The sequence below is a fragment of the Colobus angolensis genome, unplaced genomic scaffold, assembly GCF_000951035.1.
Source record: "Colobus angolensis palliatus isolate OR3802 unplaced genomic scaffold, Cang.pa_1.0 Scaffold456, whole genome shotgun sequence".
Classification (NCBI taxonomy): domain Eukaryota; kingdom Metazoa; phylum Chordata; class Mammalia; order Primates; family Cercopithecidae; genus Colobus; species Colobus angolensis.
In genome coordinates, this window is record NW_012117999.1 from 1,019,391 (window position 1) to 1,038,155 (window position 18,765).

The 18,765-nt window shown below is 35.8% G+C and overlaps 1 protein-coding gene across 1 annotated transcript in view; it reads right to left on the reverse strand.

Annotated features, from left to right (window-relative positions):
• SCN1A (sodium channel, voltage gated, type I alpha subunit) overlaps positions 1-18,765 on the reverse strand; it is a 162,648-nt gene that overhangs the window by 32,205 nt on the left and 111,678 nt on the right. The window contains exons 16-18 of the mRNA XM_011958029.1: positions 18,147-18,320; positions 16,344-16,700; positions 14,699-15,181 (exon numbers count right to left, since the gene is read on the reverse strand). Coding sequence (XP_011813419.1) covers positions 14,699-15,181; positions 16,344-16,700; positions 18,147-18,320 — 1,014 coding nt within the window. The remainder of the gene's footprint in view (positions 1-14,698; positions 15,182-16,343; positions 16,701-18,146; positions 18,321-18,765) is intronic.

The window sequence follows — 18,765 nt, forward strand, 5'->3', positions numbered from 1 at the left end:
AAATTTGGGGAAATGCATGCCCAAATTTAAAAAGAAGATGTCAAATGAAAGAAAAAATACGTGTGGTGAATATAGGGAAAATTATGTGGAATTTAGTATCATGAATTGCAGTGGAAGAAAGGTGATAAAATGAAAAAAGTCTTCAAGATTTAGCAATTTCAGATAAAACAACTTGGCACTAAACTAATGCAAGGAGACATTATTTTAAAAAGTCTCTTAAAGTTTAGAATTTGTCACCAACACCACTAGTAACTGAGGGGTGAGGGGGTTATACCAAATGAAGAGACAGTATCGTTGTGGGCATTAAAAAAAGTTATTTCAGAGGTTTAATCTATAAACTTGAAGAAGAATTGACATTATGTTGAATGACATGTAAGAATCTTTTCTTTATATCTGCAAACATGCTTTCTTCATGACAGTCTATAGTAAACAGAATTCTAAGATGGTCTCCAAAATTTCTGGCCACTGTTGTCATGCCTTGTATATGGGCAGGACCTGTGATTTGCTTCTAGCCAATACAATGTGGCAAAAGTAATGGGATGTCACTTGCATGATCTTGTTACACTGAATCATTTTAGAAAAGTTGTAATATTTTCTTTTTTCTCCAAGAAATAAATAATCAGTAGTTCTGACTTTTTAATGCTAAGTACCAACAACCAGGCTTACAGAAGCAGCAAAATGTGAAAGCTTTGCCACGTGAAAACACATACTACCAATCAGGTAAAGTTGACAAATTATACTCAGGTTTTTTACTGGAACCTCAGAGGGACTGGAATTGAATGTGACCTCAGAAAATTACAATATTCAGATTGGTAAAGTAGATCTGGATAATATAATTGATTTGGCAAAAAAACAGTAGGTTAAAAAAAAACTGGGATATAAAACTCTTGACTTTAAAGCTCTTTAAATTCAACATAGTGCCTCTATGAATATTTTATAACTATACATCATTACAATAAGTATGTATGTTGGTCATTTTATTTGCATATATGCAGAATATGTGCATATATTATCATGTGGTAAAATGATCCATATACGGAGTAAGTAGATGATGTAAATGACTTTATACAGCCAAGCCACATCTGTCACTCACCATTTCTGAACTGACTATTCCAAGAACTTTTAAAACAAGTTATGGCCTCCAGTGGAGGCAACAATCTTATTTTTTCACGCTTCTCCTGGCCCAGGCCACAGTAGTGGAAAGAAAGCCACCAACAATAAACTGGAAAGAAACCGAAACCTGGTTTGACCTCTCGCTTTCTGTGTGGCTTTGTTCAAATAATTCTTCCTTTAGCCCATTTTTTTAAATACGTAAAATGAGGAGATGATCTTTAAAGTTCCAGTTTTAATTTTCTATGACTTTGGAGTGTTTTGGAATTTGAAATGATACATTTGGAAAGTCTTAAAGCAAAGAGAGATGTGATGTGAAGACTGATGAGAAGGTGATGAGGGAGCAGATCTGGACTCTGGAGGAGAAAAGGATCAGGAAACTCAGAGTGGGTGTGGCTGTTGGGCCTGTACAGGCTGGGTAACATGCTGGGACTGTGGCTAGAAAAGTCCTGTGATCAGCCTGGGCAACATAGTGAGATCCTGCTGTCCCTACTTAAAAAAAAAAGAGAAAAAAATTTGGTGTTTTTAATTTATCATTTATTTATTTATTTATGATACGGAGTTTCGCTCTTGTTGCCCAGGCTGGAGTGCAATGGTGCAATCTCGGCTCACTGCGACCTCTGCCTCCCAGGCTCAAGCGATTCCCCTGCCTCAGCCTCCCAAGTAGCTGGGATTACAGGCACCTGCCACCACGCCTGGCTAATTATTTATATTTTTAGTAGAGACAGAGTTTCACCATGTGTGCAAGGCTTGTCTCAAACTCCTGACCTCAGGTGATCCACCCACCTCAGCCTCCCAAAGTGCTGGGATTACAGCGTGAGATACTGCGCCCGGCCAAAATTTCTTTAAATAGCTGGATGTGGTGGTGCATGCCTGTAGTCTTAGCTACTTTGGAGGCTGAGTTGGGAGGATGGCTTGAACCCAGGAGGTTGAGGCTGCAGGAAGCTATGGTTGCACCGCTGCACTCCAGCGTGGATGACAGAGTGAGGCCCTGTCTCAAAAAACAAACAAACAAATAAATAAATAAAAAGAAAAATCCTCTGATCATCTCTGACCAAGGAGAAGTAAACAGCTATTCCCACCTTAGAAAGAAAGAAACCATCCACATATAGCTGGGCTCTTAATTTCACTATTAGCTGTACATGAAATATTCAATTACTCAACATTTATTGAAAGGTACCATGTTCTGAGATTTGTAAGTATCTATCTCATAGGTTTCCTTCATCAGCATAATGCATTATTTACCTGGGTTTTTGTTTTGTTTTCCTTTTCATGTGTTGCTTTTGTTTCTTCTTTTTTATTGGCCAAATTGAAAAGTAGAAAGTACACTACCGTTGTTTTGATATTAATTTATTAGATAACAATTAGGAGTAATATTTCTTAAGGTTTGTCTTCCAATTATATTTTTTTATGACTTGTCTCTTTTGACTCTTACTTGTTTATTTATTTGAGACAGGTCTCGTTCCATCACCCAGACTGGCATGCAGTGATGCAATCACAGCTCACTGCAGCCTCGACCTCCCAGGTTCAAGCAATTCTCCTGCCTCAGCCTCCCAAGTAACTGGGACTACAAGTGATATCACCACACCCGGCTAATTTTTGTATTTTTTGTAGAGACAGCATCTGATCCTCAGGCTGGTGTTGAACTCTGGAGCTCAAGCAATTCACCCACCTTGGCCTCCCAAAGTGCTGTGACTACAGGAGTGAGCCACGGTGCCTGGTCTTTTGCCTATTTTTCTATTGGAGTATTAGTGTTCTTATTTGATTGCAATTGTTCTTTACACATAGAAAATCATTTGAGTTTTCCTAACAAGTATTATTTGCCAAATGTATTAGTTTTCTATGTCTGTGTAACAAATGAGCATGCACCCAGCATCTTAGAACAACATACATTCACCATCCACAGTTTCTATAGGTCAGAAGTCTGGCACTGCCTAATTGGATTCTCTGCTCAGGGTCTCATTGGGATGACGTCAAGGTGTTGGCTGGAAATTCAGTTCTTTTCTAGGGCTCAGGATCTTCTTCCAAGTTTACTGTCGTTGGCAGAGTTCGTTTCTCATAATTATAAGACTGGGCTTCCTACTTTCCTGCCAGTTCATGGCCAAGAACCACTCTCAGCAACTAGAGGCCACCCATAGTCCCTGGCCACATGGCTGCTGTATGCAGTTCACAGTATGAGTGTTTGCTTTTTTCTGGGCCAGGCAGAGCATATCTTTTCAGCTTCCTCTATGTGATAGCAGGAGAAATCACTCTGCATTTAAAGAGTTTGCCTGATTAGGTCAGGCCCACCCAGCATCATCCCCTTTTTTGCCATAAATGTAATGTAATTACAGGGTGATACCATATCCACAGGTTGCAACCACACTCGTGGAGTGTGGATTTTGTACAAGGGCAAGTGTCATTGAGGTCATCTTAGAATTCTGCTTGATATACCAAAGTTTGTGTGTCTTACTGATTTTTTTTTTTCCTAAGAACCATAACCTGTTATACCAATATTGTCTGCTACATTGATAATTCACTATTTTTTCTCTTTATGTATATCTTCTTCCTTTTTTGTTCCTTTTCTAATTTCTCAAAGGTATTTGTTAGGTTCTTTCATTCCTTCTTAATCATATTGGTAATATTAAGACATTCAATGACTACTTGGTCTTCTTCCACAAATTTTGACATAAAATGTTCTTATTTTTGAAACAGTTATTTAGGTATTTTATTACTCTTTTATTCAATATTTGTTGAGGGGGAAATTTCTTAATTTTCAAATGGTTGGAATGCTTTCTATCAATTTATTATTAATTTCAGGCTTAACTGCATTGTGACTGGATAACCCTATATGCCAGCCATTTTCAATGTATTGAGCTTTACTTTGAGCTCTAGTATATGATTAGTTTATAGAAATATCCCATGAACCCTTGAAAATAAGAATTTTCTGTAAGTATGTTTTATCAGATAATATATAGTCATAATATATTTACTTTTGCTATTAATATTATTCAAATTCTAAATGTCATCTATTTTAAAAAATATTTTATCATAGGCTAAAAAATTTGTATTAAAACCTTCATAATCAGTACATTTGTATGAATATATTCTTTCAATGGTTGAGATAAAAGATGAAGTGGTCCAATTCTTTATTTGATTGGGATAGTGACACTATTATTATTAAATACTCAAAAAGGGAATTATTAAATACTCAAAAAGTATTAAATACTCAAAAAATACTCAAAAATACTCAAAAAATACACATCTTCACATGTGTAGGAAGAGTCCCCTTCTATGTTAGCACATAAAATACGAATTCAGATAAAATACTAAAGAAATTCGGTAACAGCAAAACTAAAATGTTCTCAAATAAGTATTTTTATAGATGTAAAAATCAATAAGGCCAATTAATTTTTCCTTCTGTGTTCTTAGATTGAAATTTATTTCATTTTGAAATTCACTATTCACTAATAAAGCAAATTGGTTCTGTTTTTGAGATTAATGGACTATTTCTTAAAATCCATTTTAATATTTATTTAACCATGAATCAACCTTAAATTTTACCAATTTCAAAATAGGCTAGTTCATTTGAGAATCTGTGTATTTTCACACATGAATCTTAATAGCTAAATAATATAGCTAAATCTTTTTTTTTTTTTTTTTTTTCTGAGACGGAGTCTCGCTCTGTCGCCCGGGCTGGAGCGCAGTGGCCGGATCTCAGCTCACTGCAAGCTCCACCTCCCGGGTTCCCGCCATTCTCCTGCCTCAGCCTCCCGAGTAGCTGGGACTACAGGCGCCCGCCACCTCGCCCGGCTAGTTTTTTTGTATTTTTTAGTAGAGACGGGGTTTCACCGTGTTAGCCAGGATGGTCTCATCTCCTGACCTCGTGATCCGCCCGTCTCGGCCTCCCAAAGTGCTGGGATTACAGGCTTGAGCCACCGCGCCTGGCCTATATAGCTAAATCTTAATAGCTAAATTATTAAGACAGAATGCAGAGACCACATTGTATATGAAGCATCCATTTTGCCTTGTACACAAGGGCATTCAATAACCACTTAATAACTACAACCCTGATGGTAAGAGCATTTTTCCTCCTCAGTGGATTTATGCAAATTTCTTGCTTTTTAAAAATGCTCTTTACTCTAGTAAATGATTTTGACCTTGAGGGTAAGGCAAAACAAAGAAAACACTGTTCAATATTCTCTGAGAGTAAGTGATTAAATGCTTTTTTTCTTGTTCTCTGACTTGATCCTACAATGTTTATGTTTTTATTTTTAAACTTGGTTTGTTATAGGGAGCTTATTTATAGAGTTTAGTAGGAGTTTATAATACTCCTACTAAATTTATAATAAGTAATATAATTAAATCTGGAATTTAAGGCCGGGCGCAGTGGCTCAAGCCTGTAATCCCAGCACTTTGGGAGGCCGAGACGGGCGGATCACGAGGTCAGGAGATCGAGATCATCCTGGCTAACACGGTGAAACCCCGTCTCTACTAAAAAATACAAAAAAACTAGCCGGGTGAGGTGGCGGGCGCCTGTAGTCCCAGCCACTCGGGAGGCTGAGGCAGAAGAATGGCGTGAACCTGGGAGGCGGAGCTTGCAGTGAGCTGAGATCCGGCCACTGCACTCCAGCCCGGGAGACAGAGCGAGACTCCGTCTCAAAAAAAAAAAAAAAAAAAAAAAAAATCTGGAATTTAAGGGTCAAAAGCATACTTAATATGTGGTCATATGATGTATATATATTTGTATACATATATGTGTGTGTGCATACGCGCGCGCACACACACACACATATATATTTAAATGTAATATATAAAGAATATTACCCAAAGTACTTATTTTTAAAACTGGGCAGATACTATTTTAATACTGGGTATTTTACTATTGTGACATATATATCTCCTAAGTCATGCTTAAATGAGGTTCTCTACAACCTCCGAAATATTAGTATTAATATTTCATTGTGTACATTGTGCACCAGTAAATATTTCTATTGTACACTATGCATATTAAAAATTAAAATGACCCCTATTAAAGACTCTCAACAAAGGAACAATATCATATCAATGGAAAAGACACTGTGATGAGACTCAACATTTCCACAGGGCAGCTAGAAAACTCAAATATTAACTCATTAATTCCCACATTATTCCCAGTTGATTTCTTCATCAAGCTGTATGTTGAAAGGACAATCTTCAGTGGATTATTCATATTTACAAAATGTTAATTGTTTCCATTCTTTAGTCAAACATTTGCCCAGTATAAAAGTAAAGGTGGAAGAATATGACTCTAATATACTACTCTGAATTTTGCTTTCGATATGTCATACATAAACTTTTGTATCAATGATTAAATATAAGGGAACAAAAGCAACATATTTCAGACATATTGAGTCAATAGAAAATCATGGTAATACAAAAAAATTGGAAAGAAAAAAATTCTGAAAAATTGCATTTATAATCCCCAAGCTAGAAACCAAAATGCAAATCAAATGTGTAATTTTCATTGTTAAATTCATTTTGCCAAATTGAGCACAGAGTTTCTATAATGTTATTTTGACATTGATTTTTACTGTTAAATTATAACATACTTAATAAGTGTCTACTGGGCAAATAAACTATATATCTATATAATGAAAGAGTTGAAATTACTACTATTCTGAGGATCAGAGAAACTTGAGTTTGAATCACAATCACTGGTTTTATGGACTTTAATCAATTATCCCAACCTCCTTAGGCTTTAGGTTTCTAATTCGTAAAATGGTTCTTACTTCACATCCTTGTTATAAGGACTGAACAAGATAACACACAAATATTGTTTGGCCTGTGCTTATTTGATAAATGGTAACAATTTCCATCACAGTATTGTATTGTTTGTAATAGGTGTAATTATTGATTTTTGACTACCAAAAATGTGCCAGGCATCAAAACTAGGACTTGAAAAATAAGATAGTGAACATAATAGACTTAGTATCTGCCCTCATCAGTTCACAATCAAATGGAAGATACAGAGAAGCAATCACCACACACTGTAATAGGAGTAGTATAGAGTATATTGAGATCACCACCTCGCTCAGTCTAGGAAGGACAGGGTAGAATAAAGTGACATTTGGCATAAGAATGATGTGGTGGGTCAGGATGAATCAGGTGAAGCAGGATGGAGTAAGAGAGTATTCCTGTCAGAGAAAAAAGGTACAAAGATGAAAACTGATAAAGCATGGGGAATTCCATTGAATGAAAGATTAGCATAACTGGGTGGGGAAGTGTGAGGTGTACTATTCCATGATACTGAAGGGGTCAGCTGTGGTCAGTTTTACAGGGACTTGTAGCCATGTTAAGTAGTATAGACTCCATACTGTGAGCAATGGGCAACTCCTGAAAGGTTAGAGAGGACAGAACTGTTACAGGATTTGCATTTCAGAAAGACCATCTATTGTTTTGTCAAGACTACGCTAGTGAGGAGAGACCCATTTGGAGGCTCTAGCAGTAAAACTGGAAGATGATGGAGGTCTGACACTGGGTAAAAGCCTTGGGGATGCAGAGAGGTGGACAAAGATACGCAGCCTTGGCAGTCCCTAGTGATAGATTAGAAGTAATGGAGAAGGACCTTGGGTTCCATGGATAGTACTCTTCACAGAGAGTAGTTGCCATCTCTTAGAGACTATGTGCTTGGGTTGGGGATTGTCCTATGTTCCTTAACCCATATAAGGTAAGATAAAAGTATTAAATTGAAAAATATCAGCAAAGCAGCAAGTATATTTAAAAATGTATATATCGGTGATATAATGGGGGAAAAATGGAAATCTAGAGGTAACTGCTCATCACCTATTTATTCATCCATTTAACAAATATGTTATATGTGCTGTGGACTTAAAGGAAGACACGGTTAGTGTTTTTCCTGTTCTCAAGACCTCATAAGCTAATGATGCATCATAGAAGTTCTTCCTAATGATTTGGAAGACTCTCCCAGCAGCTTTAAACTCAGAAGGGGATGCTCCTTAAGCACAACTATCACACTCTGGGAGACTAAGTGCTCTGTAAGTAGAGTTAGACCTTCACAGGTCAGTGTGGAATGCAGAAGCAGATCAGCCTAAAGTGCAGGTCAGTACCAGAGGAACAGGACCTTTCAGGACAAAGCAGGAGGGCTCTGAAACACTCCAGACTATGCTGTTAACCTGTGCCCAATGTGCAGTGATTGGAAGTTAACACTAAATCTATAGTTGACATCTGTACCTAGTTCTTCAACAAATAGTATTATTTTATTTCAGAACTATCCCAAAGAAAGTACATTTTCAGACACTATTAAGATTTAGTGTAGTGGTTAAGAGTGTGACTATGGAGCAGACTGCCTGGATTCTAGTCCAGGACCAACCATGTACTATTTGTGTAACTTTGGCAAGTTTTCCTTTGTTGAAAATATGCTTATTTTTCTCATCTTAAGGCTGGAATAACAGTGTGTCTTATGGCGTAAAGATTGCATGAGATAATATATGCCCTGCAATAGTAATTTGTCCATGGTGAACATTTAACAATAGCTGTTATTAACATAACCTGAATTACAAGGACCTCACTGACATTTTTACTCATTATTCTAGAGCTCACTCATCACAAAAACAAGTATATTTCTTTTATAATTACTTTAGTAATATGCCACTTTTGTTCCCAAAAGTATAACTTTAATAACTCAATTTACTTAAAATTTTTTATTTAAATGGAATTACAGTAGTAATTTTCTTGACATCACCTTACACTTTTGAACATTTTTAACTTCCAAATAGCTTTTAGAGCTTCATAACATTTCTATAAGCATCATAGGACAGATACCTCATTTAATAAATTAGGAAACGGGGTAATATAGATTTAGCGATTTGCTCATAGTAGAGTTAAGGCTAATAGGCTCTTAATCTAGTATCCATATAAATCAACCAAAACTCAAAAAATTATTGGGCAACTGTTATGTACCCAGCATTGTGGTAGGTACTTCAGAGGATAAAAATGTTTTTACTATCCATAACCAAAATAAATTTACTTTCTATTTGGGGAGAGAAGATTTTGTATTGTCTTTTGCATACTCTTGGCAGTTTTGCCCAGCCTTCAAAGCTCTCTCAGATCTGTCCAAGTCAACATTCTTTATTATTAATGTTCAATAAAAATTCATATTTCTAGCTTATCATTATTCCTACTATGGCATGAGTCAAGAAATTTTCTGAGGTTTAAAAAAACAATTCCTCAAATTACTTGAATGTACTTTGAAGGATGAAGTCTCTTAGGACTTAAAGAGAGGATGAAATGTGACTCATACTATTCCCTTTCTTCTTTTGGAGATCAATAGGAGGAAGGTGTAGGAAAAACAGCCCTTAGTTTGCTCTGGAATGGAGGATACTTAGGTGTGACTTCACCACAGATGTAAGAGGCAAAATAAATATGAAGTTCCAGCTCAGCACATCTCTTCATACCAGTCTATTCTTGCTTCCTGGAAACTGAGACTCCTTACCTACATCTCATCCTCAGCTCCTGTGATTTATGCCCCAGGAATTCCAAACTACTAATTGTCTCCAAATATACCCTCTTGCTTCCTGTCTTTAGGTTTCTGCATGTTAATATTTCCTGATTGGAATGCCCCTTAGAAAACTAATTTTCTTAAATATTTTAAGGAGCTTACCATATCAAGAATGTAATCAAAACAATTTAAAAATACACAGAAAATATAAAATGTATCACCATTCCCAGATAAACTTATAAAACAATTTATTACAGAGAGCAAAAGGCAAACAACAAAAAAAGACAAATAGTGGAATATGTTATGAGTAGTAATTCTTGTAAGAAAACTTAGCTGGAACAGTGTGGCATGCAACTGGTAATACTAATAATGATGATTTATCAAATATTCTATATTAGGCACTGTGCTAAGTACTTCATGTTTATTATCTCATTTAATATTCTGCCCCAAAAATGCAGTCAGTAACATTATGCACGTTTCTGAGATGAGGAAACTGATTATTAGATAGGTAAAGTCACACAGTAAGCAGCTAAAATGAAATTATATAACCCAGTATCTGGCTCCAGAGTATAAGCATTTACCAACTTTATAACTGTGGCCTCATATGTCTAAAAACAAATGTTCAGTGTATGAATAATAAACAGTGGGCACTTGTAATTTTATCACAAAGCATTAATATAATTTTGGAGGTATTATAATGATGCATTGCAGATAAGTCATTACTGGAATTCAGGAATGGAAACAATAACATGTTCAAATGAAACTAGTCTAACAGAGGCCATGGAAGGTAACATTTTTGCATTAGTAACATATGTCTCAATATGAAAATTCATACTTAAAGGTTGAAAGTCACACACACACAGATGCTCCTCAACTTACAATGGGGCAAACTCATGATAAACCCATTATAAAGTCGAATCATTAAGTCAAACCATTGTAAGTCAGGGTCCAACTGTAAATACACACACACACACACACAGAGAGAGAGAAAATCATGCCTTATAGCTTATTAGTATACTCCATTATCTAATCTCCCTGGCATATGATAACTGCTAAATAAATGAATATAGGCAAAAAGAATAAAGGCTAAAACAAAAAGAATCAAAATGATGAGATTAATGTACTACAGGCAGCATTCCTAACGTAGAACAAAGACTTCATCTATTGGGGCATCTGCTGTCAGCTTAATTCCTCTAAAAGCAGAATATCACATAATTTGTGCCTTACTTTGATGAACAGAATACAGTATGAGACCGATGAAGCAATGAGGGCAAACAATATTGTGTGGGTTTATTTCTGACCAAGAAGAAAGGAATTGTGATGTAAAAGTGCCAGGAAATTTGATACAATATGGTAATCTGTAAAAGAACATAAAAAGAAAGCCAGATTCAAAAATGAATAAAAGAAATTGAAATGCATCATTAGGGGATAAATAGATGTTTCAGTATTTAATTACAAAATTTCATCTGGATGAGATACAACTGCATTTCAACAGCAATTCATGTGGAAAAGATGAGAGATTATTACTTTCTTAGAAGGCTGGTGTAAAGTGACAAGGTAACATGGCTAACAAAAACAAAAACAACAAAACCTAACTCAAGTGAATCTTGAATCAAGAGAAAAATTTGGTCCAAAATAATTGGAATTAAAATGACAATCTCAAGTATGCCCTAATCAGAGAAAGTATTTATGAGAGCCCTTCAAAATGGTTTTATTAACAAGAGTTGAATGAGCTGGAAAAGTTTGATCTGAGTGTCTACTTTGTACCAAACATGTTTAAGTAGGTCACCACATAAAAGGAGAGACATGCATGCATATAAGTAGCTATCCTAAAATATGATAGTACTTTGTAAGATGCATGAGTCAAGAAGATGCATTATTTATTACTATGCTCTATGCCTTGTATCTCTGGGAACGAAAAAAGAAAGCAGTCTGTTCTGCCTAGGGTTGGGAAGGCTTCATTACCACTGCCTTCAAAAAGCTGAAACAGTGTTTCTGAAGCTTAGGAACTCCTGAACTTCAGACTCTATGCCCATGAACCAAGTGGGTGCATTCTAATTAGACAAGCAACACATTAAAGTTCAGCACAGGCGGCAAAAGCTTCATTTACCAGGACTTCTCCCTATGACATGAAATGTGCTCTAACGTTATTCTATTCTATTTCATTGGCTGGGTGCAGTAGCTCACACCTATATTCCCAGCACTTTGGGAGGCCGATGTGGGCAGATCACTATTTCATTAAAAAAAAAAAAAAACTGGCCTATTAAAGGGATTTCTCAAGTCTAACTAAACTATGACGCACAATTTGAGAAGCACCACATTAAATTATCTCTAAAGCTTCTATTACCCTAACATTTAAAATTTCAAGTAACTCAATGTTCCAAGATATAAAATGCCATGAAGTAGAAAGAAACAGAACTACCCCTGGTGCTTCAGTGGATAGTTGCTTTATAAAAAGGTTAGTGTTGGCTGGGCGCGGTGGCTCAAGCCTGTAATCCCAGCACTTTGGGAGGCCGAGACGGGCAGATCACGAGGTCAGGAGATCGAGACCATCCTGGCTAACACGATGAAACCCCGCCTCTACTAAAAAAAAAAAATACAAAACACTAGCAGAGCGAGGTGGCGGGCGCCTGTAGTCCCAGCTACTCGGGAGGCTGAGGCAGGAGAATGGCGTAAACCCAGGAGGCGGAGCTTGCAGTGAGCTGAGATCCGGCCACTGCACTCCAGCCTGGGCGACAGAGCGAGACTCTGTCTCAAAAAAAAAAAAAAAAAAAAAAGATTAGTGTTTCTTTTAGCCTTGATCAATATACAGAAACAGTAAGAGTATGAATCATGTCAAATTTTTACAGAAAATGTGTATCTTATGGATGGTCTTTGTAATAAAATAGTGTTTTTCCTTTTTAATATAACAGATAGCATATTGTAGCCATTAGTCTTCATCAAATGCTAACTGTAGGTCTAAAGATTCAAAACAAAGGAAACCAGACTAGGCTATTACTAAATTTATTTTAACAGAAGTTCAGAATCAATTTTATAAATACAAAGACAACAATTTTTCCAAAAATTGGCCTTCATCTGATTCCTTAGGAAAACTCAAATAAACAAAGTCTGAACTGACATAACATTCAAATTAAAAATTCTGTAAAAAAGTCCACAATATTTGATAAAAAACAGTCTATTTTTTTTGTACTGAATCTATTTCCATAGACATAGAAATGTGACAGGATCTATCTACTATTACGTCTCTGCACTATATTTCTTTCCCTTCTCTTATCTCACAAACCTGAACTAAGCAACTCTAATGCTAGGGTCAAGGCAACTACTTCCAGCTCCAATATTAGCCCCATACTCCTACAAGTGGAGGATGACCTAGATTATTCAGAGACTCATTATAAATACTTGAAGCATCTTTCAAGGGATATAGTCAATAAATCAAAAGAATGTCACACACCTGTGGTATCTTCCATGGACAACCATCAAAATGCAACGGACATGGTGATAGCTAATAGAATTGTATCTCTAATAAAATGTCTTTAATGTCCTCAATCCTTTAAAATATTTAGACTATACAGCCTGAAAGGTGTATTTAGACTATACACCCTGCTGTTTTTGAGATTTCCAAATACTAAATGGGAAGTAAAGGTGCTTTATCCTAGACTTCTTGTTAATTATCTTATATATCTGTTAGACTTTTAACTTAATATTTTAAAGTAGGTTGCTATGGATTAAGTTTTGTCTCCACAAAATTCATATGCTGAAGCTCTAACCCTCAATATGACTGTATTTGGGGATAGGGCCTACAAGGTGGTGATAAAGGTTAAATGAGGTCATATAGGCTGGACTTTATCCTGATAGGGCTAGTGCACTTGTAAGAAGAAGAATAAACACCAGACTTCTCTCTCTTTCCATGTACATGCATTGAGGACAGGCCATGTGAGGACACAGCAAGGAGGTGTCTGTCTGCAACCCAAGGAGTGAGCCCTCACTAGACATTGACCCTGCTGGTATTTTGATCTTGGACTTTCCAGTTTCTGGACTGTGAGAAAATAAATTTTGGTTGTTTAAGCCACCCAGTTATAGTATAGTGCTATAGCAGTCCAAACAGGCTAATGCATAGGGCAGTGTAATTTTAGTTGAAGAAGCTACAAGAATATTTCTTGTTGCTAAGTTATCTTCAATGTACATGAGCCAATGTGATGCAACAAACAATAAACAGAACTTGTAAATAAGGGCTCTAAGTTCAACTCTCGGCACTCCCCTCACTAGTTATGGGACCTAATGCTCCCTGAGCTAATTTTCTTATCTGAAAAGTTAACATAATAACATATTTCTTTCCAGGTTATTGTAAGGATTAAATCTGATGATGTTTGTCTATTTGTTGGATCGTTCATTCATTCATCTAACAAATATCCATTACTAAGGATGAGAAAACTCACACATATACTATATTACCCTTTAATTTATCAATCATTTGCTTGAGTTAAATCTTTTGTTCTTTAGTGAAATAAAATTTTACATGATGTCAAAAAATCTATATGGAAAATATATAATAAGAAATACAGGCAGTATAATACATGTATTGTAAATGTTCCTCAACTTACAATGAAGTTAGCTCCTGATAAACTTGTGAGTTGAAAATATTGTACATCAAAACTCATTTAATACACCTAATTACCAAACTTTATAGCTTACCCTAGTCTACTTTAAACATGCTCAGAATGTTTAGATTAGCCTACAGTTGGGCAAGATCATCTAAAGAAAAGCATAATTTATAATAAACTGTTGGATACTTCATGTAATTTACTGAATACAGTATACTGTATGGTGAATATTGGTTGCTTATCTTTGTAATCACGTGGTTGACTGGGAGCTGCAGCTTGTGGCCACTGCCCAGCATAATGAGGGTATATTGTACCACAAATTGCTAGCCTGGGAAAAGATCAAAATTCAAAATTTGAAGCATGGTTTCTAGTGAATGGATATTGCTTTTGTATTATCATAAAGTAAAATATCTTAAGTCAAAACATCATTAAACTGAGGATCATCTGTATGTGTGTATACGTATATATATATATGTATTCATACCTTCACACATCTATAGAATCTTACCTCTTTGCTTTCTTCCAGATCCGATTCACTACTAAAGTCTTCCGTGTTTAAATTTTCAAAGTCAGATTCTCCTACAGCAATTGGCACAGTCACAGTAAGACTGGGATTGTTTATGAATGACATGTAATCACTTTCATCAATAATGTACTTTTCAACACTGCTGCCAGTTCCTATACCACTTGTAGTTCCATTTACATCTTTAAGATAGTCAAGATCTTTCCCAATTTCTGTTGTATGATTGGACATACAACTATCTTTCTTGTTGTTTAGATCATCAAGTGGTTTAATTTCATCTAAAATCTTTTGTTTCCTAATGAAGGACTGTTGAATAAATTCATATATTTTTCTTTTCACATAAGCTACTCCTTTGTGCATCCTATCCACAGCAATTTGGAGATTGTTCATTTCATTATCATCATCAGTGGCTGCAAGGTTGTCTGCACTAAATGAGCTCAGAAGCAAGGCCAGAAAGAGATTCAGGACCTTTAAAACAACAAAAACATGATTATAATTTTACACCAATGTAGGGAAGAGCAGATTACAATCACTTATTCTTTTAAGTGCGGAAGAAACTCTAAGTTCTAAAACTTGATGAGAAGGAAACACCACAGCGTAGTGATTAGAAGATGGGTGATCTGAATTTGTGACTGGCTCAATAGCACATCCTTGGACAAAGACATGATTTCTATTGCTCTCAAGTTCTCCCATTTGTAAAGTGAAATTGAATGAGCTAATCTAAGGTTTTGCTAACTCTAAAATTTATGAGTAAAAGAAGACAGGTTTATATAGGTACTATACAAGAATTCTTAAAAATCACTAATGTTTCCAATTATGCATGTAAATGCATTCTATGATTTTTTGATAAACTAAGATATTAAATTGGATGTTAATTGAAAAATAACTATTATGACTCAGAATGAAGATCAGGAGCTTAACGTAGGCATTGACACTTGTTTTCTTAATCTATTATATTTCTCATACTTCATCGACTAAGTAGAGATGTTTATGAATAATCTCTCATATTTCCATGAGACTGGCACATGAATGTACATACCTTTAGAATATTTTATATATTTCTATACTATAAACAGTAACACTCCAAATTTAAGAGAGATAAAGATTGATCAGTTACTCTATTAGGGTAATATCAGGCGTCATTAGCTATTCGAGAACTGACAAACTCAGGTTAGCTAGTACATCTGCCATATGACATAGAGTGATTGAATATCATATGCTACAATGAGGCAAAGAAATGGCACAATCATTACGAACACTTAAAGACACCACTTTTTAGTCCTGATCTGGATGGTAATTTTGCTCTTTCTCTCTCCACTTTTTTTAGACTTCTCTCTTCCTTGGCTCCGAATTTATAAAATGGTCCCAGCACATCCTTTTAGGCTTGTCTTCAATATGATACTCTACTGTAATTCACATAAAAATGTGATGAAGTGACTGACAAAATAGAATTTGGTATAAAAAATGTAGGGGCACTGCTATATTGCTGTGTTGTTAAAGTGATAATATATCCAAGGTAATGGACTTTTAAACTAATAATCATAGTTTGTTTTTCTTTTTGACAGAACAGTCACCATTCCATTATATTCCTAACATATTTCTGAAATGCGTATCTTAAGTGGGTACATACCACTAGGTTTCCAATCACCATGACCATCATGAAGACAGTAAGGCACATGGCTTGACCAGCAACCTCCATACAGTCCCACATGGTCTCTATCCACTCCCCACACAGCACGCGGAACACAATCAGGAAGGAGTGGAAGAAGTCATTCATGTGCCAGCGTGGGAGTTGACAATCACTGGCGATCTTGCAGACACAATCTTTGTAGCTTTTACCAAAGAGCTGCATGCCAACCACGGCAAAAATGAAGACGATGATGGCCAACACAAGGGTTAAATTTCCCAGAGCCCCCACGGAATTGCCAATAATCTTTATTAGCATATTTAACGTTGGCCAAGATTTTGCCAACTTGAAAACTCGCAGCTGGAAAATAAAATAATAATATATATTTGTATGATTCTTAAAAGCATTATATGTATTGAGCTTTACCTAGAAATGGTAATTAGAATTCAATATCTTACAATATCTGATCTGCCCTAACTCTCTCAGGCTCATGGCTAATTTTTGGACTCCCTAGGAAAAGCTGGATTTTCCATATTTTGACCATGTAGATCATTTTCTCTGACAGTGAATTATTTTTCTTTCCTTTTCTTTTTTTTTCTTTTGTCACCCAGGCAGGAGTGCAGAGGAGTGATCTCAGCTCACTGCAACCTCCGCCTCCCAGGTTAAAGTGATCCTCCTGCCCCAACCTCCCAAGTAGCTGGGACTACAGGCACGTGCCACCACACCTGGTTAAATATATACATATTTACACGTATATGTGTGTATGTATATATAAATATATACATATGTATAGATATAAATATATACATATGTATAGATATAAATATACAGATATATACATACACATATATGCACATATATGTGTATATATGTATATATTTACATATATATGCTAGAGACAGAGTTTCACCATGTTGGCCAGGCTGGTCTCGAACTCTTGACCTCAAGTGATCCACCTGCCTCAGTCTCCCAAAGTGCTAGGATTACAGGCATGAGCCACCAAGCCAGGCCTCTTATAGTGAATTTTTAATGAGTACTTGGAATCCAACTCTTCTTAATTTGTTTTACAAAGGTGGTTTTAAGACCGGACATTATAATATTAACATCTGAATCTGAAATATTTCTGCTGAAAGATATTAATTTGCCAATAGTGTGCAAAGTAACATCATACTGAGCCCTGATATAAGTAGAGAAAAATGTTCATTATTCATTAATGTTCCTTGGGGTATTCACGTAGCTACATGCACCTGCACTGAAAAACTTGGAATATTTCCCATGATTCTAATTATTTTCCTAACTTGTAAGGATATATGTGTAAATTAATGGGCATGTTTAGTAATCCTACAGACTTTCTCTCCTTTGACTTTTGCAAGATGCATATTTTCCAGAGACAGAATTAGAGAAAGTTTCTGCATGAACATCTTACATCAGATTTTCATCCACTGCTACAAAGGGCTATATATATTTTCAAGTTGCTATTAAAAGGTGATGCATTTTCATGAAAAATATTTTCTTAGGTCTAGAAATATTAACCGTGGTAGTCTCTAGAAGCAGTACTTAATGAAAACAGCTACTGAGTAATACATTAACCTTTACATAACTACGTTCTTTGAAATAAAGGTTTTTGTAAATAATTGAGAATTTTTTTTCCACATAGGAAAAGTTTTTGACAATGGAAATGTTACAGAAAAACTTAGAATGCTAAGGGTTGTGTGGCAAAAAAACTATGACATTGCTATGCAAGAACCCTGATGGTTAGAAAGGTTTTTGTGCTTTTTTATTTTTATTTATTTATTTATTTTTTACCAATCGAAATGAACGGAGAACAGATAATCCTTCCACATTGGCGAGTCCAAGTTCTACCAGGCTAAGCGTCACAATAAAACCATCAAAGATATTCCAGCCTTCTTGGAAATAATAGTAAGGATCCATGGCAATAATTTTCAGAAACATTTCTGCTGTAAAGATCCCAGTGAAAACCTAAGATCAAAACAAAATTACTCTAATTCCACCAGATAATGAAAATGTACATGACATAAGATTTGCCCTTAGAACATAATGCTTATGCTATTTTCCCACAGTGATTCTATTACTAACTTAAATTTGTATGCAAATTTGTAGTTGATGAAAGACTCTCATAATACATTATTTAATTTTATCCTTGTGGAAACGCTAAGTAGATAATGCAGACACAATTATTACTTTACAGATAAGGAAAGTAAGGTCTTCAGATGGGTGAAATGACTTGCTGGATATTATGCAGCAAGAAAATGGCAAAACTAGGATATCAGTACAAGTCATCTATTTTTTTTTTCAGATGGAGTGTCACTCTGTCGCCCAGTCTGGAGTGCAGTGGCGCGATCTCGGCTCACTGCAAGCTCCGCCTCCTGGGTTCACGCCATTCTCCTGCCTCAGCCTCCTGAGT